The sequence below is a fragment of the Typha angustifolia genome, chromosome 12 (assembly GCF_048772165.1).
Source record: "Typha angustifolia cultivar Huaian chromosome 12, ASM4877216v1, whole genome shotgun sequence".
Classification (NCBI taxonomy): domain Eukaryota; kingdom Viridiplantae; phylum Streptophyta; class Magnoliopsida; order Poales; family Typhaceae; genus Typha; species Typha angustifolia.
In genome coordinates, this window is record NC_133250.1 from 9,381,120 (window position 1) to 9,408,382 (window position 27,263).

Here is a 27,263-nt window from a genome sequence, read left to right on the forward strand (position 1 = left end):
TATAAATTGAAATTATTCATAAGTACTAATCAATTATTATTAGTGGCTATTATCATTAAGGTACTTTTATGTAAGGATAGTTATAATTAGAACCCATTTTCCCCCTATTTATTTTTTTTCATGGCACATTAAACCTTCAATTATATAAAATATTTCAAACATTAATTTCGTTACTTATCCTTTAACTTTTTTGTTAAAAAAATATTACGTAATTATGCTGTTATTTTAGAGAAAAAAAAGAAAAAATAATGCCAAGTTAGTCATGCCACAAAGAAAAGTCTTAACTGTTAATTACTGTCAAATTATTTGCTAGTCTAAAACCTTAAACTTGTCCAATAGAACAATAATTTTTATATTTTATTTTAAAATACTATCTGTCACTATAGTTACTGTATCAATCCAGCTTCATCACAGTTTGGTTACTTGTCCACTTCCCATAGTTTATCTCTATCCTACTACCTTCCATTAGACCACTGTCTTCTAGTGGTGGTGTGGGCTCACCAAAAACCTTTTCCCTGTTAACTTTTAAGAGCTAAAACAACCAGCCCCTTGTATCTGGGAATTGGAGTTCCAAAACCATTACCTCCTCCTCCTATATATATACATATGCTTAGCTTCCCATTTCTTCTCATCCAATAACTCAAAAAAGCCAAAGAAATCTACTTCACCATTAGAGGAGCAAGATAAGAGATGGGTTCTGCAAGCAAGGCTTCTCTGTTGATAGCTGCAAGTGTTGGAGCAGTGGAAGCTCTAAAAGACCAAGCAGTGCTCTGCAGATGGAATTATGCAATTAGGTCCCTGAACCAGAGGGCGAAGAGCAACATGAGATCTTTTTCTCAGGCTAAGAGGATGTCTTCTGCTGTGGATAGGAGGAAAGGGGTGGATGAGCAGGCCAAGAAGGCAGAGGAGTCTTTGAGGACTGTCATGTACTTGAGCTGCTGGGGTCCTAATTAGAATTTAGAAGCAAGAGAAGGGGTTGTAAAAAGCAAAGTTTTTCTTATTTAATTTTGGGGACTTTGCAATTGTAATATAATAGAGTTTTTTTTTGAGAAATATATAGGCCAAATCTATAGTGATGCTTCTATAATTCCAGATCTACAATGGGATGTTCATATAATTGAGAAATATTCTCTTATTTCCTACTCAAATCTCAATCTCAATCTCAATCATAAGTAGACTTTCTCTCCGCTTCAGCTTGATAAAACTGCTGACAGTGGATGTCACTAACAGTTTTAGGGAAAAAATATATGTATATATATTGCTTAAAATGCCTTAAACATACACTTGACATTAACTTTATTAATAATTAGTTATTATATAGATGAATTAAAGTAATTATAGATAAGAAATAACCTTAATATCCTTGAATAAATATGAATAAAGTTTTTCTAAGCTAAGTTAAAGGTAAATGAAGAATTAGATTTAAATCTAAATATTAGATATTTTATATATTTTAGTTTTTTGTTTTCAAAGTTAACAAAATATTCTCTATCTCATTAGCTCCCACCAGATGGTGTGAATAATAATAAATTGAAAGATAGGATATTTTTAATAAATTTTTCTATTTTTATTATCTTTTGGGCGTTAAATACTATATTTCCTTTGTATTATACTATATTTCCTTTGTATTTTGGAAAAAAATTACTCTCTCTTTTAAACTTTATTTTGTATCGTTACTCATCTCTACACTGTTATGTTGTTATGTTATGATTGTTAATTTTCTCTTACACTTCGTACTTTTTTTAATTTAAACTTTTAAAATAATTTAAAAATCAGCTAACTATATGATACGACTCGATTGAATTGGATCCACTACGCGGTACTGGGTTCATTGAGATGAGCCATTTATATAGTTTGTGTTTGCTTGAGAGAATAATAGCTTTTGCTAGGGGGCATTCAAACTCCATGGAACCGCGTTTGAACGAGGCGGTTCAAACACCTGCATGCGTTCGCAATTATAGAGAACGCAAATTATGCGTTCAAATGCAATCACAAGGGTTATTAGGTAATTGAAATTAGCTTTGCTTTTATCTCCTTCTCAACTTATCTCTAGCCATCTGCGCCCTTTCCCATCTCCCTTCTTCTACCGCTAAGTCTTGGCCTCTTCAACTTCTAACCCTCCTCTTCTACAACTTCTAACCCCATCTTCTACAACTTCTAATCCATCTTTTACAATAACTTCTCCCTTTCACACAAAGGAGTAAACTTAGCATCTATCTAGCCATGGGAGGGCTATTAAACTAAGATATAATTGACCTTCACCCAATGTTTGGTTGATAATTTGAGATCTAACAGTCCAAATACTATGAGATTAGATTCATCGGAAAGTTCTCTCCAAAAGTAACAACATATCTAGAATTCAGGAAGCTCCGTCGATTAGATTGTTCGCAGATCCCTTCGAAAGTTATGAGCTTTATCGAGTTTAGAACCGTTGCGAATCGAATTAGGCTGGTTCGTAACACTGTACAAATTTTTATTACTCATTGCCAATGTTTTGAAAGGCGGCCGCGGGCGGTCACCCCACCTAGTGCCTAGGTGAAAGGCGAGTGACAAGGGCTGTCTAGAATTTTTAAGACAAAAAAAATAAATAAAAACTTATATAATACAGAATATACATTATATACAAATTTTTTTATCAATATTCAACAAATTTGCACATAATTACATTATATACATTATATACAATAATAGATTAGCAATCATTAATCAACATTCAACAAATAAGTGATTACTGATTAACAAATTAACAAACTAAGTGATTAATCGATTAAAACATTTCAACAGATTTGCAGATACTTACTGATTTATTTAAATTAAGAACTAATAGTCAATAGATTAACTGATTAAGAGTTTAAGACAACTGAAATTTGAAAGCAAAAAGACCCTTCGGACTGTGTGAGAGATTCAGAGAGAGACTGCAAGAGAGGCTGCGAGAGAGGGTGAGATCATGAGAGGCTGAGTGAGAGACTGACTAAGTGAGAGAAAGAGGGAAAGAGGACACTGACCATACCTTTGGCATCGATCGCCATCCATTTCGTCGCTGTTGCCGCAGGCCACCACCTTAGTTGCCTTATCGCTTGCTGCAATCGGCCGTGGAAAGGAGAGCCGGAGAGGACGAGAAAGGGATTAGTGATTTAGGGTTTTACTGAGTGAGAGAGAAGAGTAGCGAGAGAGGATTTTATATATATATATAATGGGTTAGTTATTTTAAGTGGATAATCCGACCTGTTTCTATCTTCCTAACCAATAAGCCAAGCGAGCAAAATAGCCAGCTCGCCTTATCGGGCCGCGCGGCTCGTCTAGCGCCTTTTGGTGCTCTGGCAGCCTACCAAGGCGGTAGACCACCTTGTGCGAGCGCTAGGTGGATTTGGGTGGGGGGAGAGCGGAGCAGGGGTGCGCGGTGTGCCGCCCTTTTCGCTTTTCATTACCATGCTCATTGCTAACTCATACTGAAATTTCTCTCCCAATAATTCTTTTTTTTAACAAAAGCTAGTCATTTAAGTCATTTTATTATTTTATCTGTGGCATTAGTATTTGCTGTTTAATCAAAAGTGTTAAAATGGAATAGTGATAAAAATTAAAATTATGAGAATAAAGTGAATCTCATTGCGTTAAAAATATGATATATATTATGAATTTTTTACCTAATAACTTAATTTTTTAATTAATTAAGTTTAGATAATATTAGAGCCTAATTTATTACAAGTCTAAAATTTAAATGTCTAATATTATTTTTAATTTTTATTATCTATTCTTGTGCGCTGTAAAGACTTGTCCATTTTATTTATTCATGTACGAAATACGAAAGCCACTTATAAGGAGATGTGTTAAAGATATGATATATAATCTAATAATTATAATTTTTGAGTTAATTAATTATCTAATAAAGCTAAAGAATAGAGGAGGTAGGATGTTTTTTTGGTTCTTTCCATCGTTACAATCTTATCATATGTTAATAATATATGTTAATAATATATTTGTGAGATGTGAAGTATTTTTCATTTTAACCTCTATAAGATTATGACTAAAACAAACTTATGGCTCTATATTTTATTTTGTCTTTTTCCTTTTGGAATGACTATTTCATGATGCTAATTCTAATTTTATTTATCATAAAAAACGAAAGAGATGATCTAATGATTTCATTCTGTACTTAGCCATGAATTTCAGAAAAGTTCACTATGTCCAGAAACCATGTTCTAGAGAAGCACACAATATAAATTAAAACTATTCGTAAGTACTAATCAATTATTATTAGTCGCTATTATTATTAAGGAACTTTTACGTAGGGATAGTGATACCATTTTGATCAAATCAGATGTGAGATCACAGCACGGAGACATTGGATTCAATTAATTGAGTCTAGTTAATCTTATTTACTATTTGGTTTAGTTAGAGCCTTAATAGATTATAATTTTATTTAATTAGTTAAATTCAGTTCTGTACAGTTTCAAAAAAATATTCGCAGAATATTCTACAGATATTCGAATAATATCAAACAGTTAGATAACATCGCCAACCTCTAGATCTATAACTTTGATATTCACAAACTCTCCTGATTCGGAATCTATCTGCACGGTTAATCCGAGAAGAAAAGGAAGACTAGTTTAGTTAATTTGTTAGGATTTTAACTTATTTGTTTGGGTCCTGAAGGTGAGGCTCTATAAATATGTGAAGAAAACCCTAATTGGAGATGAATCTAATAATTAAAAATGACATTGTGCATTTATCTTCTCTATTTGCTCTAGTCTTTGGTCGGTTTCCTCTAAGTATTAATCCCTCGCTTCTACAACAATTTCTCCCTATTCATACCAAGAAATTAACCTAGCACTTATCTAGCCATTGAATGGCTATTAAGCTAGTGTTTATCTGATCTTTAGTCACTGTTCGGCCGATATCTCAAGATCTAGCCATCCAAACCCTACAATCTAAGATTTGTTAGAAATGTCTTTTCAAAGGCAATAACATATCCAAAATTTAGGAAGATCCAATGGTTAAATTATCAGTTTTCTTCGAAAATTATGTCTACAATCTAGTTCAGAATCGTTTCAGATTAGATAAAGTCGATTCGTAACATATTGTTATAATAAGAACCCATTTTTCCTGTATTTAATTTTTTAATGGCACATTTAACCCTCAATTGTATAAAACATTTCAAATGTTTATTTCGTTACTTATCCTTTAATTTTTTTTGTTCAAAAAATATTACATAATTATGCTGTTATTTTAGAGAAAGAAAATAGAAAAAATAATGCTAAGATATGCCACAAAGAAAAGTCTATAAGCAAAAAAATAGAGTCCAGGTGTAATTAATTATCTAATATATAGCTACAATTCAGCTATACTATACTCAAAGAGTTAATTACTGTTAAATTATTTGCTAATCTAAAACCTTAAACTTGTCGCAAAGAACAATAATTTATATATTTTATTTTTAAATACAATCTGTCACTATGGTTACTGTATCAAACCAGCTTCATCACAGTTTGGTTACTACTCCACTTCCCATAGTTTATCTCTATCCTACTACTTTCCATTAGACCACTGTCTTCTAGTGGTGGTGTGGGCTCACCTAAAACCTTTTCCCCTCTTTAACAGTTAAGAGCTAAAACAACCAGCACCTTGTATCTGGGAATTGGAGTTCCAAAACCATTACCTCCTCCTCCTCTATATATACATATGCTTAGCTTCCCATTTCTTCTCATCAAAATAACTCAAAAAAGCCACAGAAATCTACTTCACCATTAGAGGAGCAAGATAAGAAATGGGTTGTGCAAGCAAGACTTCTTTGTTGATAGCTGCAAGTGTTGGAGCAGTGGAAGCTCTGAAAGACCAAGCAGGGCTCTGCAGATGGAATTATGCAATTAGGTCCCTGAACCAGAGGGCGAAGAAGAGCAGCATGGGATCTCTTTCTCAGGCTAAGAGGATGTCTTGTGCAGTGGATAGGAGGAAAGGGGTGGATGAGCAGGCCAAGAAGGCAGAGGAGTCTTTGAGGACTGTCATGTACTTGAGCTGCTGGGGTCCTAATTAGGATTTAGAAGCAAGAGGGGGGGTTAAAAGCAAAGTTTCTTATTTCATTTTTGTAATATAATAGAGTTTTTTGAGATATATATAGGCTAAATCTATAGTGATGCTTCTATAATTCCAGATCTACAATGGGATGTTCATAGAATTGAGAATTATTCTCTTATTTCCTACTCAATCCCAATCTCAATCTCAATCTCAATCTCAATCTCAACAGATAGTTTTTAGGGAAAAAGATAATATATATTTTTGCTTAAAATGCCTCACAAATACACTTGACATTAACTTTATTATAATTAGTTATTATATAGATGAATTAAAGTACTTATAGATAAGAAATAACCTTAAAATCCTTGAATAAATATGAATAAGTTTCTTATTTTTTAAGCTTAGTTAAAATTAATGAAGAATTAGATTTTAAATCTAAATATTAGATATTTATATATTTTAGTTTTTTGTTTTCAAAGTTAACAAAATATTCTCTATTTCATAATAATAATAAAATTGAAAGATAGGATATTTATTATAATATTTTCTTTTTTAATTATCTTTTGGGTGTTAAATACAATATATCCTTTGTATTTTGGATCAAAAATTTATTCATCTTTTAAACTTTATTTTGTATCATTACTTATCTCTACACTGATATGTTGTGATTGTTAATTTCCTCTCGTGGTTCGAACTTTTTTTAATTTAAATTTTTTAAGTAATTTGAATAAAAATTACCTAACTATACAAATTTTTATTACTCACTGCTAAGCCATACTAAAATTTCTCTCCAAATAATTATTTTTTTAACAAAAGCGAGTCATTAAAGTCATTTTATTATTTTTATTAGTGGCATTAGTATTTACTGTTTAATCAAAAGTGTTAGTATGGAATAGTGATAAAAATTAAAATTATGGGAATAAAGTGAATTTGGTTGCGTTAAAATTATGATATATAATCTTTACCTAATAATTCATTTTTTTAATTAATTGATTTTAGATGATATTAGAGCCTAATTTATTACAAGTCTAAAATTTAAATGCATAATATAATATTTAATTTTTATTATCTATTATTCTACGGTGCGGAGATTTGTATATTTTATATGTTCATGTATGAAATAACTAAGCCATTTATAAGGAGATACATTAAAGATATGATATATTTGAGTTAATTAATTATCTAATAAGGCTAAAGTATAGAGGAGGTAGATGATTTTATTTTTCTTTCCATCGTTACAATCTTATCATATGTTAATAATATATTTATGAGATGTGAAGTATTTTTCCTTTTAACCTCCATAACATCTATGACTACAAATGTTATTTTGTCTTTTTAATTTTGTTTGAGTGGAATGACTATTTCATGATGCTAATTCTAATTTTATTTATCATAAAAAACAAAAGAGATTATCTGATGATTTCATTCTGTGCTGAGCCATCAATTTCAGAAAAGTTCACTATGTCCAGAAACCATGCTCTACAGCAGCACACAATATAAACTGAAATTATTCATAAGTACTAATTAATTATTATTAGTGGCTATTATTATTAAGGTACTTTTTTTTGTAAGGATACTGATGCGATGAGTCAGATCTCGAATCACATCACGAGGACATTTAGCTTAATTGATTGATTCTAGTTAATTTCATTTACTATATGGTTTAGTTAAAACATCAGTAGTTTAGAATTTTATTTAATTAGTTAAATTCAGCTGAATATTTTATAACTTTGGTATTCACGACTTCTTCAGATTCGAAATCTATTTATAGCGAAACGAAAAGTTAATTCGAGAAGATAAAGAAGACTAATTTAGTTGGTTTGTTAGGGTTTTAACTTAGTTGTTTAGGTTCCTAAGATGAGCCTCTATAAATTTGTAGAGGAAACTCTAATTAGAGATGAATCTGATAATTAAAAACAATATTATGCATTTATTTTCTTTTCTACTTGTTGTAGCCATTGGAACTTTCTCTCACATCCTTTCTTTCACCGCCCAAGTTTATAGTCGGCTTCCTCTAACTTTCTCTCACATCCTTTCTAAAACTTCTCCCTCTTGTTTCGAATTAGATCTCTTCTAAAACTTCTCCCTCTTGTTTCAAATTAGATCTCTTCTAAAACTTCTCCCTCTTGTTTCGAATTAGATCAAATCAATTCATAATATATAGATATAATTAGAACCTATTTTTTCCGTATTTAATTTTTTTTAACGGCACATTTAACCCTCAATTATATAAAACATTTCAAATATTTATTTCGTTACTTTTCCTTTAATTTTTTTTGTTAAAATAATATTGCGTAATTATGCTGTTATTTTAGAGAAAGAAAATAGAAAAAATAATGCTAAGATATGACACGAAAGAAAAGTCTATAAGCAAAAAATAGAGTCCAGGTGTAATTAGTTATTTGATATATAGCTACAATTCAGCTATACTATACTCAAAGAGTTAATTACTGTTAAATTATTTGCTAATATAAAACCTTAAACTTGTCGCAAAGAACAATAATTTATATATTTTATTTTTAAATACTATGTGTCACTATGGTTACTGTATCAAACCAGCTTCGTCACAGTTTGGTTACTAGTCCACTTCCCATAGTTTATCTCTATCCTACTACTTTCCATTAGACCACTGTCTTCTAGTGGTGAGCTCACCTAAAACCTTTTCCCCTCTTTAACAGTTAAGAACTAAAACAACCGGCACCTTGTATCTGGGAATTGGAGTTCCAAAACCATTACCTCCTCCTCCTCTATTTATACATATGCTTAGCTTCCCATTTCTTCTCATCAAAATAACTCAAAAAAGCCACAGAAATCTACTTCACCATTAGAGGAGCAAGATAAGAGATGGGTTGTGCAAGCAAGACTTCTTTGTTGATAGCTGCAAGTGTTGGAGCAGTGGAAGCTCTGAAAGACCAAGCAGGGCTCTGCAGATGGAATTATGCAATTAGGTCCCTGAACCAGAGGGCGAAGAAGAGCAGCAACATGGGATCATTTTCTCAGGCCAAGAGGATGTCTTCTGCAGTGGATAGGAGGAAAGGGGTGGATGAGCAGGCCAAGCAGGCAGAGGAGTCTTTGAGGACTGTCATGTACTTGAGCTGCTGGGGTCCTAATTAGGATTTAGAAGCAAGAGAAGGGGTTGTTAAAAGCAAAGTTTTTCTTATTTAATTTGGGGGACTTTGCAATTGTAATATAATAGAGTTTTTTTTTTAGAAATATATAGGCCAAATCTATAGTGATGCTTCTATAATTCCAGATCTACAATGGGATGTTCATAGAATTGAGAAATATTCTCTTATTTCCTACTCAATCTCAATGTCAATCATAGGTAGACACTCTCTCAGCTTCAGCTTCGATAAAACTGCTGACTGTGGATGTCACTAACAGATAGTTTTTAGGGAAAAAAGTATGTATATTGGTTAAAATGCCTTAAACATACACTTGACATTAACTTTATTAATAATTAGTTATTATTTAGATGAATTAAAGTAATTATAGATAAGAAATAACCTTAATATCCTTGAATAAATATGAATAAGTTTTTCTAAGCTAAGTTAAAAGTAAATGAAGAATTAGATTTAAATATTTATTTCGTTACTTACCCTTTAATTTATTTTGTTTTTTGTTAAAAAAATATTGCGTAACTATGCTGTTATTTCAGAGAAAGAAAATAGAAAAAATAATGCTAAGATATGACGCGAAGAAAAGTCTATAAGCAAAAAATAGAGTCCAGGTGTAATTAGTTATTTAATATATAGCTACAATTCAGCAATACTATACTCAAATAGTTAATTACTGTTAAATTATTTGCTAATCGAAAACCTTAAACTTGTCGCAAAGAACAATAATTTATATATTTTATTTTTAAATACAATCTGTCACTATGGTTACTGTATCAAACCAGCTTCATCACAGTTTGGTTACTACTCCACTTCCCATAGTTTATCTCTATCCTACTGCTTTCCATTAGACCACTGTCTTCTAGTGGTGGGATCACCAAAAACCTTTTCCCCTCTTAACAGTTAAGAGCTAAAAAAACCAGCACCTTGTATCTGGGAATTGGAGTTCCAAAACCATTACCTCCTCCTCCTCTATATATACATATGCTTAGCTTCCCATTTCTTCTCATCAAAGTAACTCAAAAAAGCCACAGAAATCTACTTCACCATTAGAGGAGCAAGAGAAGAGATGGGTTGTGCAAGCAAGGCTTCTCTGTTGATAGCTGCAAGTGTTGGAGCAGTGGAAGCTCTGAAAGACCAAGCAGGGCTCTGCAGATGGAATTATGCAATTAGGTCCCTGAACCAGAGGGCGAAGAGCAGCATGGGATCTCTTTCTCAGGCTAAGAGGATGTCTTCTGCTGTGGATAGGAGGAAAGGGGTGGATGAGCAGGCCAAGAAGGCAGAGGAGTCTTTGAGGACTGTCATGTACTTGAGCTGCTGGGGTCCTAATTAGGATTTAGAAGCAAGAGAAGCAAAGTTTTTCTTATTTAATTTGGGGGACTTTGCAATTGTAATATAATAGAGTTTTTTTTTGTATATATAGGCCAAATCTATAGTGATGCTTCTATAATTCCAGATCTACAATGGGATGATCATAGAATTGAGAAATATTTTCTTATTTTCTACTCAATCTAAATCATAGGTAGACTTTCCCTCAGCCTTCAGCTTGATAAAACTGGTGACAGTGGATGTCAGATAGTTTTTAGAGAAAAAAATAATATATATTGGTTAAAATGCCTTAAACATACACTTGACACTAACTTTATTAATAATTATTTATTATATAGATGAATTAAAGTAATTATACATAAGAAATAACCTTAATATCCTTGAATAAATATGAATAAGTTTTTCTAAGCTAAGTTAAAATTAAATGAAGAATTAGTTTTAAATCTAAATATTAGATATTTTATATATTTTAGTTTTTTGTTTTAAGAATATTTCATTAGCTCCCATTAGATGGTGTGAATAATAATAAAATTAAAAGATAGGATATTTTGATAAATTTTTTTATTTTGATTATCTTTTGGGCGCTAAATACAATATTTCCTTTGTATTTTGGATAAAATATTACTTTATCTTTTAAACTTTATTTTATCTACACTGATACGTTGTGATTGTTAATTTCCTCTTACAGTTCGTAATTTGTTTAATTTAAAATTTTAAAGTAATTTAAATAAAAATCACCTAATTATATTATATGACTTGGTCGAATTGGATTCACTATACAGTATTGGGATCATTGGGATGAGCCTATTTATATAGTTTGTGTTTGTTTGAGAGAATAATATCTTTTGCTAGGGGGGCATTCGAACACCATGGACCTGCGTTCGAACAGAGCGGTTTGAACACCAGCATGCGTTCGTAATTACAGAGAACGCAAATTGTGCGTTCGAACGCCATTGACCCGTGTTCGAACGGGGCGGTTCAAACACCTGCACGCGTTCGCAGTTATAGAGAGTATAAATTGTGCATTCCAACGTAATCACACGGTTGACTGCGGCGATGCGAGGGGGTGCGTGGCACGCTCCCCTCCTGCCACAGCATGGCACGAGGCCGGCTACACTGTGGCCAGCCACATCGTGCCATGTAACTTTTTTTTTGGGGGGAATTGGGTTGTTACAATTAACCTTTAGCCACTGTTTGGTTGATAACTTAAGATCTAACCGTATAAATACTGGGATCTTATATTCGTCAGAAAGCTTTCTCCAAGAGTAACAACATATCTAGAATTCAGGAGGATCTGTCCGTTATATTGTTCGCAGATCCCTTCGAAATTTATGAGCTTCATCAAGTTTAGAACCATTGTGAATCAGATTAGGCAGGTTCGTAACACTATACAAATTTTTATTACTTATTGCCAATGTTTTGAAAGGCGGCCACGGGCGATCACCCCACCACCTAGTGCCTAGGCGGAAGGCGAGTGACAAGACGGTCTAGAATTTTTAATACAAAAAAATAAAAAAAACACTTATGTAATACAGAATATACATTATATACAAAAATTTTAATCAACATTCAACAAATTTGCACATAATTACATTATATACAATAATAGATTAGCAATCATTAGTCAACATTCAACAAATTAAGTGATTACTGATTAACAAATTAACAAACTAAGTGATTAATCGATTAAAACATTTCAATAGATTTGCAGATAATTACTGATTTATTTAAATTAAGAACTAATAGCCAATAGATTAACTGATTAAGAGTTTAAGAAATAACTGAAATTTGAAAACAAAAAAACCCTTCAGATTGTGTGAGAGATTGAGAGAGACATATGAGATCATGAGAGAGTGACTAAGTGAGAGAAGAAGGAAAGAGGACAGTGACCATACTTTTGCTGTCATGTTACGGACTAAGTCTTTGAGATAGACAAACACCGCGCGGCACTCAATTTTCAAGTAGCAAAGTTAAGTCAGCCGTTCGTTTCCCAGGCGATGCACCTGTTTTGGATTGCGACAAAGAAAAGACAAGCAAAATACAATGTTTGGCAAACAAGTTTGCGATTCTCTATTAATTGGAAAAGAGGTTACAAGACATGCCAACGACAAGAAATTTTAAAGGGGCAGGATAGCCATCGAGGGCAAAATGAACACCATTGAACCAGTGGCACTTCGGTTGCGAAGCTGGCTCACTTAATGCTTCTCGATAGGTTCGTTCGTTTCGTCGCTGTTGCCGCAAGCCGCCGCCTTAGTTGCCTTGTCGTTTGCTGCCATCTGTCGTGATAGGGAGAGCTGGAGAGGACAAGAAAAGGGTTAGGGATTTAGGGTTTCACTAAGCGAGAGAATCAAGAGAGAGGATTTTTTATATATAATGGGTTAGTTATTTTAAGTGGATAATCCTTATCGGGCCACGCAGCTCGTCTAGCGCCTTTTGGTGCTCTAGCGGCCCGCCAAGGCGATAGACCACCTTGCGCGAGAGTCGAGTGGATGGGGGGGGGGGGCAAGCGGGGCGCGGGGATGGGGCGCGCGGTGTGCCGGCTTTTTTTAACAAAAGCTAGTCATTTTATTATTTTTATTAGTGGCATTAGTATTTTATGTTTAATCAAAAGTGTTAGGATGTAATAGTGATAAAAATTAAAATTACGAGAATAAAGTGAATTTGGTTGCGTTAAAATATGATATATATTATGAATTCTCTACCTAATAACTTAAATTTTTAAATAATTGATTTTAAATAATATTAGAGCCTAATTTATTACAAGTCTAAAATTTAAATATCTAATATAATTTTTAATTTTTATTATCTATTCTTGTGTGGTGCAAAGACTTGTACATTTTATTTGTCCACCATGTATGAAATACAGAAGTCATATTTAATTAATTATCTAATAAGGCTAAAGTATAGAGGAGGTAGGACGATTTTTTTTTTTCTTTCCATCGTTACAATCTTTCCATATGTTAATAATATATTTATGAGATGAGTAGTATTTTTCCTTTTAACCTTTATAAGATCTATGACTACAAATGTTAATTTGTCTTTTTAATTTTGTTTGAGTGGAATGACTATTTCATGATGCTAATTCTAATTTTATTTATCATAAAAAACTAAAGAGATGATCTAATGATTCCATTCTGCCATGAATTTCAGAGAAGTTCACTATGTCTAGAAACCATGTTCTAGAGCAGCACACAATATAAATTGAAACTATTCGTAAGTACTAATCAATTATTATTAGTGGCTATTATCATTAAGGTACTTTTATGTAAGGATAGTTATAATTAGAACCCATTTTTTCCGTATTTAATTTTTTTCATGGCACATTTAACCCTCAATTATATAAACAATTTCAAATTTTTATTTCGTTACTTATCCTTTAATTTTTGTTGTTAAAAAAATATTAAGTAATTATGCTGTTATTTTAGAGGAAAAAAAAAGAAAAAATAATGCCAAGATAGTCATGCCACAAAGAAAAGTATTAACTGTTAGTTGCTGTCAAATTATTTGCTAGTCTCAAACCTTAAACTTGTCCAATAGGAACAATAATTTATATATTTTATTGTAAAATACTATCTGTCACTATAGTTACTGTATCAAACCAGCTTCATCACAGTTTGGTTACTTGTCCACTTCCCATAGTTTATCTCTATCCTACTACTTTCCATTAGACCACTCTCTTCTAGTGGTGGAGTGGGCTCACCTAAAACCTTTTCCCCTTAGAGCTAAAACAACCAGCCCCTTGTATCTGGGAATTGGAGTTCCAAAACCATTACCTCCTCCTCCACTATATATATACACATGCTTAGCTTCCCATTTCTTCTCATCAAAATAACTCAAAAAAGCCACAGAAATCTACTTCACCATTAGAGGAGCAAGAGAAGAGATGGGTTCTGCAAGCAAGGCTTCTCTGTTGATAGCTGCAAGTGTTGGAGCAGTGGAAGCTCTGAAAGACCAAGCAGGGCTCTGCAGATGGAATTATGCAATTAGGTCCCTGAACCAGAGGGCGAAGAAGAGCAGCAGCATGGGATCTTTTTCTCAGGCTAAGAGGATGTCTTCTGCTGTGGATAGGAGGAAAGGGGTGGATGAGAAGGCCAAGCAGGCAGAGGAGTCTTTGAGGACTGTCATGTACTTGAGCTGCTGGGGACCTAATTAGGATTTAGAAGCAAGAGAGGGGGTTAAAAAAGCAAAGATTATTATTTCATTATTTTGGGGGACCTTGCAATTGTATATATATATGTATGGCAAATCTTTAGTGATGCTTTATGAAATTGAAAACTATAGTCTCTTAATTCCTACTAGATCCAAGTGAAAATTATGTAAAATAACTCAATCCAATCGAAAAGCATCATTATTTATACTATAACTCCATCTGAAAGTTTGAGCTGGCATAAATCCTCTTTGGTCAATATTTATATAAAATTAAATATTTCTATTCGTGATAATGAATGGAAAAGAGTAGCTGCACAAATTAAATATTTATTTGACCCTAAGTTTCATGAAACAAGAATATGTCAGAAAATAGCAATATTTCTTCAAGAATCATGGAGCAGATAAAAGTGTTAACTTTTTTTCGAAAAATCACCCTTCTAACTAATACCTATTATCTTCTTAATAAAAAAGGAAAAACACTTTAAGCTTTTAGTGGTGCCTCATTCGATCAACACCCGAAGTGGCAACAAGAGGCGTAAGAGAGACGATATAAAGATGTCAATGTCCACAATATGAGCTAGAATTATATTCGGGATAACTAAAGGAGAATGAGAACAATACAACAGGATAAGGCAGTGCATAAGATTCTGATAGAGGCCACGAAGGAGAAAGGAGGGTTGGAGCTATAAGAATAAAGAAACGACATAGTAGAGAAGAAAGCTTTATTGCTGAAAAAAAGGGATAAGAGAGAGAAAGGGGGATTAGAGACAGATTAAGATCCACTAGGAAACCCACGACCTCAATGGCTTAGAGCTACAACAAAGAGAGAGAGAGAGAGAGAGAGATAAGAAGAAAGGAAAACGAAGATAGAGAGGGGAGAGAAGAAGAAAAAAACAACAATAAAGAAAAACCTCATTGCTTTTCCTAGCCATTGAGTTAGAAGATGTGAGGAGGAATACGGCAAGATATTAGATAATTAAGAGGTCCAATTGTCACAAAAAGTATAAGGAAATTTAGATGAAAATGAGCTATAGTTTAGAAGGTTTAGGAGTAATTAATATTTTCTTTTTTAAATTTATCAAAATACTCTATGTTTCTCATCTTGAATTAATTTTATTCTCACAGCAATAGCAATTGACAGAATAAAAGAATATTTTTGATTCCACTCTGTACTGAGCCATGTTTTTCAGAAACTTTAACTGTGTCTAGAAACCATGTTCTGGAGCAGCACACAATTTAAATGATACTATTCAATTAGTGGTTACTATTTTGTGCCCACGAGGATTAAGGTAATTTACAAGGATAATTCTATTTATTGGAACCCATTTGTACTTAGATGCACATTAACCATCAATTTTATAAAACCTTTCGAATATTTATTCCACTAGTTATCCGTTACAATTTTTTATTCAAAAATATTATGTAATTATACTTTTATTTTAAAGAAATTATTAGATAAGTTAAAATTAAAATAGTTATATAACGTTTTTCTTTTTGTTTACACCATATATATATATATATATATATATATATATATATATATAAAAGGTGAGAGACGTCAAGATCAAATTCGCTACTCTAACAGCATAATTTGTCATAAATAACTACACTTCTTAAATTTTATACTAAAAACTCACTCACATATGAGTTGAAGTGAAATTAATTTAAATCGACAGAGTTTTTTCTATGTTAAATGACAGACGAGTCTTCCTAAGATTTAGACTCTGAAATGGTTCTGCTTTAATACCCTTTTTAAATCATAACTATTCTAAATCTTAAATTATGATAAGATAATTTTTATATTATGCATTCTAACAATCATAAATGCCTCAGTGACTGTATCAAACCAGCTTGCGTCACAGTTTTGTTACAAGTCCTCCCTGGTCCACCTCACATATTTTATCTCTATTTCACTACTTTTCCCAAGACCACTGTCTTCTAATACTACTAGTTTTCTGCCCACCTTAAACTAATAAAGCTAGCCCCTTGTATCTGGGAAGTGGAATTCCAAAACCAACACCTCATCTCCAAAACCCTCTCTCTTTCTCTATATATACATGCTTAGCTTCTCAGTGCTTCTCATCAAATTAACTCAAAAAAAGCCACAGAAATCTACTTCACCATTTAGAGGAGCAAGATAAGAGATGGGTTCTGCAAGCAAGGCTTCTTTGTTGATAGCTGCAAGTGTTGGAGCAGTGGAAGCTCTGAAAGACCAAGCAGGGCTCTGCAGATGGAATTATGCAATCAGGTCCCTGAACCAGAGGGCGAAGAGCAGTAGCATGGGATCTCTTTCTCAGGCTAAGAGGATGTCTTCTGCTGTGGATAGGAGGAAAGGGGTGGATGAGCAGGCGACGAAGGCAGAGGAGTCTTTGAGGACTGTCATGTACTTGAGCTGTTGGGGTCCTAATTAGGATTTAGAAGCAAGAGAGGGGGTTGTGAAGAGCAAAGCTTTCTTATTTAATTTGGGGGGCTTTGCAATTGTAATATAATAGAGTTTTTTGAGTAAATAGAAGGAAAATTTATAGTGACTTTTCTCTCTCGCACTCTTACTCCCTCACGCTATGACATCCCCACTAGCGACCACTCCATCAGCGCACTCTCTCATCTCTTTTCTCTGAAATGCGTCCCCAAGGTTCGCCTTGCTGATCAACGGGTGTCCGACGAATTGGATCACGCCCCGGAGCGGCCTGAGACAAGGAGATCCGCTATCTCCCTACCTCTTCATCATCGTTACACAAGTCCTATCGAGGATCTTTAACGAGAAGGTAGATAGAGGCCTGCTGAGCGGCTATCGGGTCGGAGATGTGCATCTGTCCCACCTGCTCTATGCAGATGATCTGCTGCTCATGGCGGAAGCTTCTGCGACAAATGCCAGCAGCATTCTTGATAGCCTGAGCCGGTATGAACTCATCACCAACCAGAGGGTAAACTACAGCAAATCGGAGCTGTATCTGCCAAGCAGGATCGGGGAAGATGAAGGCAGACAGCTTAGCGTCCAACTAGGCTTGCAGGTGGCAGGCATGCCATTCAAATACCTTGGGGTGCTTATCTCAGGCCGGAGAGTGAAGGTGAAGGAGCATCAGGAGCTGGTGGAGCGTATCGACAGACGGCTAGCGGGCTGGAAAGGGTCGCTCCTTTCCCAAGCAGGCAAGTTAACCCTGATCAACGCCGCGCTGCTTGCGATCCCGGCTTACTGGCTGGGAAGCACGTGGGTGCCGAACGGGGTGCTGGACGAGATAACCAAAAAAGCTCAAAACTTTCTGTGGAAGAATAACGATGGCCACGGCCTTCACCTGATGAACTGGGAGCAGGTGACTACGGCGAAGCGGCAGGGCGGACTTGGTGTCCGCCGGCTAAAAGAGGCTCGAACTGCGCATCTGGGCAAGCTGGTGTTCAAGATGTTAAACAGAGAGCCGGCGCCTTGGATCAGAATCATGCAGGCCAAGTATGGGTTGTTGCACCCATGGGTGATCCCGAAGAGCAAAAATCCATCCTGGATGTGGAGGGCACTAACAACAACCGCCAGGCAGCTCAGAATGGGCTGCAGAGTTCTGATAGGGAACGGTCGAAACACGAGCGCCGCCTACGACCCCTGGCTGCACGAGATCCCGTGGTGCAGGCAGCCGAAGGAATGGGCGAATGCAGTCATGGAAGAAAATCTGCGAGTGGTGGAGATCACCAACGGCAGGCAATGGTCCACGGCGAGACTAACTAGGGAGGCCGAAGCTGAGATGGCTTACAAAATAGCAACATTCCCCATGGGTGCCGCCACCAGTGAGGACAGATGGATATGGTGGCCGCACCCAAGGGGAACCCCTTCGGTTAAAGCCATATACTACTCTCTTCTTCCTCAGAGTGACCAACGATGGGAAGGCTGGAGAAACCTCTGGCGGCTTCCGGTCGCCCCACGGATCAGAGTCTTCTGCTGGAAACTGCTGTGGCGCAGGCTCCCAACGAGTGCTTACCTCCACTATATCCATGTGGGTGCCGAGGAACGATGCGCAATGTGCGGGTTGTTTCCTGAAACGACGGACCACCTCATGTTTACGTGTAGATACAGTCGAGAGGTGTGGGAGCTTCTGCGGTCCAGAGAAGGGGTGGAGACAGCGTTGATAGACCAAGACTGGATCATGAGAGAGTGGGGTACAACCAAAGAGAATGATCGCCGGATCAAAGGGAAGATTGCCTGCACGCTGTGGGCTCTCTGGAAAAGTAGAAACGAAGTGGTCTTTGGCCGGAAGAGGAGGGCGGAGCTAGCAGTGGTCCGATCTGCCGTCGCGATGGCGGAGGAGTATGGGCTCAAGACAGAAGAGAGGCAAGGGAAGACAAGGATGAGGAGGAAGCGTTGGGAACCTCCGGACTCGGGCTGGACAAAAGCCAACACAGACGGTTCGTTCAAGCCAGGCGCATACCAAGGAGGTGCAGCGACAATCCTCCGGAATGCTGAAGGTGAGCTAGTCCAGGCGGCATGGGAGCCGTGCCCGGGCGTCTCGGCGTTGCAAACCGAGCTCTGGGCCATCAGATTGGCCCTGCAGGTGGCGAGCAGAGAAAGCCGGTTGGTGATAGAAACGGACTGCTCGGAGGCCATTAGATGCATGCAGCAGGTGGACCACTGTCCATGGCGAGTCCGTAATCTGGCGCAGGAGTGCGCGGAGCTAGCGAAAGAATTCGTGGAAGTCCGGCTTGCCCACGTAGGGAGGGAAGCCAATGCAGTGGCAGACTGGGCAGCAGCGAAGGCGAGGGTGGCCTCGGGCTACTGCTACGCCGAACGGCTAACCCAGGTTCCATCTGAGCTGTGTAATCTTCTACTTGTCGACGCGGCAACGCCTCGACCGTCCATTAATTTATAGCTGGTCATAGCTCTTTGTTTTTCAAAAAAAAAAAAAAAAAAATCTCTTTTCTCTGAAACATCCCTCATCTCCTCTGACTGACATGCATGAACTCGTACTCCCATTACCAATTCACCACTAAAAAACTCCTCCATTTGTTATCATTTTTCAATAAGAGCCTGATACCACAAATCATGTTGCTATCCTGAGCAAGGAAGAGGAATTTGGTAATGAGATCTGTGCTGAGAATAAAGAATAGAGGCGACAGAGGTTGCTCTGCCTCGTGATGCGACTGAGAAGGTATTGGACAGAAAAAATACCACTTTTATGATAATAGTAATTAAAATACATTAAACGTTGATTTGCTTACTTTATAGTATCTGAATTTTAAGATAAATTAGGAGGTTAATGAACAATTAACTTATTATTTACTCGCCTGTTGAGGCCTAAATTGATTTATTAACATACAAATTAACTCATGGTCTTGGATTCCGAGGAGCAAGAGAAGAGATGGGGGACTTTATGTGAGAGTGATTAAACTCATTTCGGCCGAGCTATATAATGATAAACTGTAATTATTTTAATACAATTAGAAATCTAATGATGTCCAAATTAAATTGATGCTGTTGAAATTTAAATTTGAGAATATTCATACATCATTAGTCTCTTTAACTATTCAAAGACCATCTAATGACTAACCTACCCTACCTTCAGATGAGTTAATAATGAGTATTTGGAACTAACACTCTTATTAACAATTTAATCATATCATGAAAAAATAAAACACACAAAAAATTACAACCATACCAATTCCCACACAAATATTTCTATCGACAAAAAAAAAAGAAAATCTAAATTATATAATCTTTATAAAACCTACTACTTGGGCCGGTCTATTAATTGGGCCCCCAAACGAGCAACAGCATAACCTTTTCCACCCTCTCCGCCTCTCTCTTCGCCTTCTTCCCCTCTTCGCCGCCGCCACCCTTCCCACTTCCCGGCGCCAGCGTCACCGGAGATACACCAGCGGAGGCCGTTCGGTCTTCCCTCCCCTTACCTTGCTGCTTCCCGGCGGCGGCGCTCTTCCCCTGCAGCGACCGGAAGGTGGTATCCCTCCGGCAGTCACGTCCATTGCACATTCTCCGGCGATCTCTTTAGGAGCTCCGGGGATTTTCTTTCGCGAGTTTGGTGACTTCTCTCGTCTGGGTGGAGTTATTTATATAAATAAACTCCTCTTGGGGTGAGGGGGGAGGAGGAAAATAAAGTTTTTTCAATTCATAGGGTCATTTTCGCATATCGCCATATAACTGAAAAAAAGCACTCGTTCACTCGTTTGCCAAGTATGATGAGATTCGGTGTAATAAGCAAAAAATGTAGGTGTTTGTATGCAAAACAATTGGGTGGGAAGTGGAAACCGAGGGAAGGGTGGGTGGGTTCATTGTCTAGAGGAGAATCCGTCGGCATGGCGGCCATGTGTTCTCTGGGTTTGTTTAATGGTTTCTTTTAGAAGTCTTTTTATATTTCCTCCTCGGTTTTGGACTTTATTGCATATAATGTTCACCAAATAGAAACGAGCAGCTGGTTTTGTTTCTCCCCCTTCCATTTTTTCCTTTTAACACTCAGTAAGAACATTCTAGTTTTGTTTTCTACTTACAAATATCTTATAAACAGTTCATAAAAATCTTTCAAATTGAGCATAGATAACGTATAACACTCTATCTTTTAATAAAATTATAATTTACACCCTATACTTTTTACTATTTATAAATTGAGTCCTATAATTTGGTAAATATATGTAAGCTTAACTAAATCTTTGAGTTAAATTAAATATACTAAAAAAATTTAAAAATAATTTTAAGCAAGTCATACTAAGTATATTTTAGCCATTTTAAAAATAAAATTTCTCTACTTATTCGTTTAAATCTAATCTAGGGTGTTTTCTAGACATATTTACTAAATCATAGAGCTCGATTTATAAATAGTAAAAATGTAGGATATAAATCATAATTACGTTATAAATCAAGGTGTTATATAAAATTTCTCTTTAATGATGATGGGGTGGACAATTTTTCAACTTTTTATCCTTCTTATATTCTAGGGCTGATTTGAATTTGATTCCATCTGTTTGAGTGCACTATCGAATGCACGCCTTATGCATCGAGGCATCAAATGTGAGTGATCGGTGTGCTGGCGAACATAGAGTTAGTCGATACCGAATGCAACATCTATATTAGATGCCAACATGATATACTAGGGATGTGAAGTATTTCCTTTTAAAACTTAATTATCATCCTTCTCAATATTAATTGACTACAACAATGTTCTATTAACTTGCTTTTCCCACTGTAATGCAATTTCATGATGCTAATTCTAATTATCTTCATCATCTAAATCAAAAAGAGATGGTCTAATCTAATGATTCCATTCCATACTGAGCCACAGATTTCAGAAACCTAGAGCAGCCCACAATTTAAAGGATTACTATCAGTAACTGCAAACCAATTAGGTGATTACTACCTGATGACAACGAAGTTTAAGGCACATCGAATATACGGTCCTAATATTTTCCATTGCTACATTTAATTAGTTAATTAGCACTTAAAGTCTTAATCTACCAAAGCAAGTTTGCAGCACAGTTTGGTTACAGGTCCACCTCACATATTTTATCACTATCTCACTACTTTCCATTAGACCACTATCTTCTAATCGTGTGCTCATCTCAACCAGCCCCTTGTATCTGGGAAGTGGATTCCCAAAACCACCACCTCTCCTCCAACTCTCTCTCTCTATATATACATGCTTTGCTTCTCAACTTTTCTCATCAAATTAACTCAAAAAGAGCCACAGAAATCTACTTCACCGTTAGAGGAGCAAGAGAAAAGATGGGTTCTACAAGCAAAGCTTCTTTGTTGATAGCTGCAAGTGTTGGAGCAGTGGAAGCTCTGAAAGACCAAGCAGTGCTCTGCAGATGGAATTATGCAATTAGGTCCCTGAACCAGAGGGCGAAGAGCAGCAACATGGGATCTCTTTCTCAGGCCAAGAGGATGTCTTCTGCAGTGGATAGGAGGAAAGGGGTGGATGAGCAGGCCAAGAAGGCAGAGGAGTCTTTGAGGACTGTCATGTACTTGAGCTGCTGGGGTCCTAATTAGAATTTAGAAGCAAGAGAGGGGGGTTAAAAGCAAAGATTATTATTTCATTATTTTGGGGGACTTTGCAATTGTAAAATATATGGAGAGTTTCTTTGCGTGTATATATATATGGCAAATCTTTAGTGATGCTTCATAGTCTCTTATTAATTCCTATCTACTAAATCCAAGTGAAAGTTATGTAAAATTAACTGTTAGAACTCAATCCAATCCAAAGCAACATTGTTTATACTAAAAATCCATCTGAAAGTTTGAGATGGAATGAATCCTCTTTGATCAATAAACATTATAAATTAAATATTTTCAATTCATGGTAATGAACGGAAAAGAGTAGCTGCCCAAATTGACTGTTACTGGTTTAGTTATTTCACCATAAGTTTCATGAAACAAGAACATACCGGAAAGAGCACTATTTCTTAAGCCCTTATTTGAGTTCAGATTTTTCGTGCAATTGGTTAGCTACCTCTAGCCAAATTTTAATAACTAAACATTCGCTCTCTAATAAATAAAATAAATATACATATAAATATAAATATAAATTAATTCTAATTTATCTTTAATATGATTTAAATCTATTATTTTTATCATTAAAAGTCAAAAGCTATAAGGGCAGGGGTAGCTCAAGGGTGGATTGAGTGATATGAGAGTAGGGGTATCAAAATAAAGGAGCGCTCGGCTCGACTAGTGCTTGGGCTCGGCTCGACTAGAATTGAGCCAAGTCTAAGCCTCAATTTGAGGCTGAAATTAATTTCGAGCCGAGTTTGAGCTGGAGCAGGCTTAGGCTTGATAAGCTCGGTATATATATTTACTGAGCACTACTCACAAATCCTAATTCCCAAATTTCTAAATCCTAATCCCTTTCGCTCGCTCGGTCTCTTCGCCTCCTCCTCCGGCCCTCTCTCGTGCATAAACCTCTCTCTCCCAGCCACAAATCTTGCCACAAATCACTCAACAAACCTTTCTTTTCCTCCCCACTCTTCCTCCTCAACCAAAATTTCCCACCTCAAAAGATACACATGAAAGGGAAACACCCTTTTTTAGAAAAATGATGCAAATCTACGGCCGCTTGTCGATGCTCATCCTCCTCGTTCTAGTCCCTCCCAATGTTCCTCAAAGTCTTCCTCCTCTACTTCCTCTCCATCTTCCTTTTTCGCGATCTCCTCCACTTTGTCTCTCTCTGGCTCCGTCGTTGTTACCTCCGCTCCAATACCATCCCTCCTTCGCCGTCGGGAAACTTGGCCTAGAACCAACGATCTTGGCCTCATTCCCGATGTTGCCCTTCGGGGCATCGTCTCGACTCGATAGGCTTGGCATTTTAAATAGTGTTATATTAAATTTTTTAAATTTATAGGTTAATGTTCTATATTAAAATTTTAAAATTTAAACTTTAGTAAAGTTTTATAAAATTTAACTACTTAAGTTTAATTCAGCTTAAATAATTTTTAGCTTGGCTCGGGTTCGGTCCAACTCAATCCGGCTCAACTTGAATAAGACTTAATAATAGGCTCAATTTAGGCTCTGATTCGACTTAGGGTCAATCTGGCTCGGCTAGAATTGAGCTGAACCGAGCTTAACCTAAAATTGAGGCTCAAAAATTAATTTCGAGTCGAGCCTAAGTTGGAAGCAGCTCGCTCAAACTCAACTTATTTACACCCCTAGACGAGAGATGGCAAAGGGACAATAGAGCGACACAAGGTGGCAATGGAGGCAAAGAAGGAGAGGGGAGGATTGGAGCCCTTAGGATGGAGAATGAGGTTGCCTTGGTGAGAGACAAGCAGAGACATAAAAGAAAGAAAAGGGATCGGGGACAAAGAGATCCACTAGGGAACTACTGATAAACTTAGTAGCTTGGAGCTACAATTGAGGAACAGGGAAACAAACGGAGAGAAGAGAAAGAAAGAGAGAGAGAGAAGATAATTACGAAGAAAAAAGTCATGTTATATTAAAAAACTAGCTACAGCTGAGGAAAGGGGAGAGAGGCGGGTCCAACTTAAAATAAAGGGGTTAAATGAGCAAATTTAGAAGGTTTCGTACCTCTATTATCCTTCGTACCTCTATTATCCTTCATACCTTATCATATTACATATTTGTTGTTCAACTCTTAAATGCCTCAAATATTTTGAGTTAATTTTATCATAACAATAGATGATAGAACTTTTTTTAAAAAAAATATTCCATTCCTTTTGAAAATAGAAAATTAAAATACCTAAAATATCCCTCGTTTAACCTTAAAATCTTATTCCCTTTTTATTTTTATCTTAATTTAAAAAACTTATTCAATTGACCAACAAAAGAAATAATCTTACATAAGAGTATTCATGTTATAGTTAATTTACCTATCCATATGATAAAACTAATGCCAGGTATTTCTAGACACTAAAAACAAAATACATAATCAAATGATAAATTTCTACGTGGAAGAGTAGAACTTATATTATAATGTTTTTGAAAAATTTCCCAATAAATATTTACGCTACCATATAAAACATTCTAGTATTGTAACATTCAAAAAGTAACAACAAAGGACCCATAAGGCTACTCTTACTATATATACATATATATTGATAAAGGTTCTTGGACATCTAATATTGCATTTGAAGTGAATTGGATCAGTACAGATACTCTTACTATGTAGATTAGATAACTATTAAAGAAACAATAAGTAGCCCCTGGTATTCAGGAAACAACCAATCCCAAATCCAGCAGCAGCTCTCCAGCTCACCCCTTGTTTTCTCCCTTACCTCTCTTCACCTACTACTTTTAGTAGCTTTATATACACCCCTTATCTCCTCCTTTTAACACTCAACAACTACTTTAGCATCACAAATCCAGAGAAGAAGAAGAAGAAGAAGAAGAACCAAAAGGAAAAGAAAAAGAAAGAAAAGGAAACAAGAGATGGGTTCTACAAGAAAGACCTCTTTGATAGTAGCAGCAAGCATCAGTGCAGTGGAAGCCCTCAAGGATCAAGCTGGGCTTTGTAGATGGAACTATACATTGAGATCAGTCCAGCAGAGGGCAAAGAGCAGCATGGGCTCCTTCTCCCAGGCCAAGAGGATGTCTTCCTCTTTGGTTGATAGGAGGAAAGAGATGGATGAGCAAGCCAAGAAGGCAGAGGAGTCCTTGAGGACTGTCATGTACTTGAGCTGCTGGGGTCCTAATTAACTAAATTAACTTGACCCAAGTGAGAAAAAAAAGAAAAAAGAAAAGAGTACTCAATGAAGCTCTCTTGGTGCCAGCTTTGTAATTACTAGGTTGGTTCTAGTGTAATGTATATGTTGTCTTTGGCTGCAAATTTGATTTGGGTTTCTTAGCTTTGTTCTCATGGAAATATCATATGACAAAAGCTTCAATTTTCATGAGAGTAGCAAGAGACATTGAATGGCAAACTCCTCTCTTCTTCTAGATGATGGTGTTTGCAAATGAGAAATGCTAAATGGCATGCATTTCTTGGTGATAATTGCCACATATTCTTTGATGTACTGACTTGAGCATTATAGAAACATTATTCTTTGTTACTTCACTTCTATTTCTTTCCTTTTTATTTTTCCTTTTGGAGGAAAAAAATTTGATCAGTTTATCTTCTATTATATGGAGAAAACTTCACCTAAAGCATTTCTGGACAATTAATTAAAGTGCTAAAGATTTACTAATTATCTCTTTTGAGGGACCTCAAGAATTGATACTAATTAAATGAGCCAACTACTTATAAGAGAAAGTTATGATGCAACTCATGGTGTGTTATGCTCACCATCTCCTATCTACTAAATATTAAATATGATTCCATGACTTGCACAATCTTGAGTGAAGTTTCTAAAGACATGGCTCTAATTTATTTCTTATTTTCTTCTCATATAAATTAATCTGACCGACTTCAGCGATCAAAATGTCATGTATTTACCCACCTTTGTTTCCATTATTTTAATAAGAAAGGGGATGGGTCGAATTGAATAGAGTAAGAAAACAGAGATTAAATTAAAAAGTACTAAAGAAAGAAGAGGTTCAACTAGACATTTCTGGATATCTTAAAATATGATTTGCTTTGGAGAAAGACAAATGTGTCTGTTTCTCAGTCTGTCACAAAACAATATGCTGCACAAAAATCAAAGCACAAGGTGCAATGTATACCAATAGATAAAAGTATTAAAAAAAGCCAATCCTTTCATATATTAAAAGTTCAGAAAAGTTAAATTATCTGTTGCAGAATCCATGTGCTATTTTCTCCAGCTTGGTTTAAAACCATCAAACTTCTCATAGATTCCTCCACAACCCCTCTCTTTATAAGCCACAACCTTTGATTCACTCAACCACAACTTTTTGAAACAGAGAGAGCGAGAGAGGGACAACTCAAAACATTGTAGCAATGAGTCTGAGACACATGAGCAGGGTTTGCTTGAGAGCAGTACAGATGCTGGAGCAGCAGACGACCTCCAAATCCATGACCAATCTCAAGTCTTCTTCCACCTCCTACCAGTCTCATGCTAAGTCCAATCAAGTGAGGTGGCTTTCCAGCAGCGTGGCTGAGCATTCTGCTAAGGCTTCTGCCATGGAGGAGGAGCTCAAGAGGAAGAGGGCAGAGAAGGCAGAGAAGGCTATGAACCTCATTTGTTGGGGTCCCAATTGATGAGCTTGAGTTTTTCTTTTTCTTTGTGATTGAGATTGTCTTCACTATTATTATAATCTCA

The 27,263-nt window shown here is 36.0% G+C and overlaps 8 protein-coding genes across 8 annotated transcripts; all 8 read left to right on the top strand.

Annotated features, from left to right (window-relative positions):
• The first annotated feature begins 531 nt into the window (after positions 1-531).
• Positions 532-1,134, top strand: LOC140772361 (uncharacterized). The gene has a single exon (XM_073114395.1). The coding sequence runs from the start codon at positions 691-693 to the stop codon at positions 952-954; it is 264 nt and encodes an 87-aa protein (XP_072970496.1). The 5' UTR covers positions 532-690; the 3' UTR covers positions 955-1,134.
• A 4,472-nt stretch (positions 1,135-5,606) lies between these two features.
• LOC140772419 (uncharacterized) lies at positions 5,607-6,149 on the top strand. Its single transcript, XM_073114485.1, has one exon. The coding sequence runs from the start codon at positions 5,765-5,767 to the stop codon at positions 6,029-6,031; it is 267 nt and encodes an 88-aa protein (XP_072970586.1). The 5' UTR covers positions 5,607-5,764; the 3' UTR covers positions 6,032-6,149.
• Positions 6,150-8,652: 2,503 nt separating this feature from the next.
• On the top strand, positions 8,653-9,283 carry LOC140772346 (uncharacterized). The gene has a single exon (XM_073114374.1). It carries the CDS (start codon positions 8,857-8,859, stop codon positions 9,124-9,126), a length of 270 nt encoding a protein of 89 aa, XP_072970475.1. The 5' UTR covers positions 8,653-8,856; the 3' UTR covers positions 9,127-9,283.
• A 706-nt stretch (positions 9,284-9,989) lies between these two features.
• On the top strand, positions 9,990-10,583 carry LOC140772400 (uncharacterized). The gene has a single exon (XM_073114456.1). The coding sequence runs from the start codon at positions 10,198-10,200 to the stop codon at positions 10,459-10,461; it is 264 nt and encodes an 87-aa protein (XP_072970557.1). The 5' UTR covers positions 9,990-10,197; the 3' UTR covers positions 10,462-10,583.
• Positions 10,584-14,142: 3,559 nt separating this feature from the next.
• LOC140772328 (uncharacterized) lies at positions 14,143-14,742 on the top strand. Its single transcript, XM_073114350.1, has one exon. It carries the CDS (start codon positions 14,341-14,343, stop codon positions 14,608-14,610), a length of 270 nt encoding a protein of 89 aa, XP_072970451.1. The 5' UTR covers positions 14,143-14,340; the 3' UTR covers positions 14,611-14,742.
• A 1,830-nt stretch (positions 14,743-16,572) lies between these two features.
• On the top strand, positions 16,573-17,134 carry LOC140772148 (uncharacterized). Its single transcript, XM_073114067.1, has one exon. The coding sequence runs from the start codon at positions 16,751-16,753 to the stop codon at positions 17,015-17,017; it is 267 nt and encodes an 88-aa protein (XP_072970168.1). The 5' UTR covers positions 16,573-16,750; the 3' UTR covers positions 17,018-17,134.
• Positions 17,135-22,138: 5,004 nt separating this feature from the next.
• Positions 22,139-22,727, top strand: LOC140772345 (uncharacterized). The gene has a single exon (XM_073114373.1). It carries the CDS (start codon positions 22,318-22,320, stop codon positions 22,582-22,584), a length of 267 nt encoding a protein of 88 aa, XP_072970474.1. The 5' UTR covers positions 22,139-22,317; the 3' UTR covers positions 22,585-22,727.
• Positions 22,728-25,344: 2,617 nt separating this feature from the next.
• Positions 25,345-26,101, top strand: LOC140772041 (uncharacterized). The gene has a single exon (XM_073113928.1). The coding sequence runs from the start codon at positions 25,477-25,479 to the stop codon at positions 25,741-25,743; it is 267 nt and encodes an 88-aa protein (XP_072970029.1). The 5' UTR covers positions 25,345-25,476; the 3' UTR covers positions 25,744-26,101.
• The last annotated feature ends 1,162 nt before the right edge of the window (positions 26,102-27,263 follow it).

Excerpts from the sequence above, each read along its gene's own strand:
- LOC140772345 (XM_073114373.1), top strand. The coding sequence starts at position 22,318 with ATGGGTTCTACAAGCAAAGCTTCTTTGTTGATAGCTGCAAGTGTTGGA.
- LOC140772041 (XM_073113928.1), top strand. The coding sequence starts at position 25,477 with ATGGGTTCTACAAGAAAGACCTCTTTGATAGTAGCAGCAAGCATCAGT.
- LOC140772419 (XM_073114485.1), top strand. The coding sequence starts at position 5,765 with ATGGGTTGTGCAAGCAAGACTTCTTTGTTGATAGCTGCAAGTGTTGGA.
- LOC140772148 (XM_073114067.1), top strand. The coding sequence starts at position 16,751 with ATGGGTTCTGCAAGCAAGGCTTCTTTGTTGATAGCTGCAAGTGTTGGA.
- LOC140772346 (XM_073114374.1), top strand. The coding sequence starts at position 8,857 with ATGGGTTGTGCAAGCAAGACTTCTTTGTTGATAGCTGCAAGTGTTGGA.
- LOC140772400 (XM_073114456.1), top strand. The coding sequence starts at position 10,198 with ATGGGTTGTGCAAGCAAGGCTTCTCTGTTGATAGCTGCAAGTGTTGGA.
- LOC140772328 (XM_073114350.1), top strand. The coding sequence starts at position 14,341 with ATGGGTTCTGCAAGCAAGGCTTCTCTGTTGATAGCTGCAAGTGTTGGA.
- LOC140772361 (XM_073114395.1), top strand. The coding sequence starts at position 691 with ATGGGTTCTGCAAGCAAGGCTTCTCTGTTGATAGCTGCAAGTGTTGGA.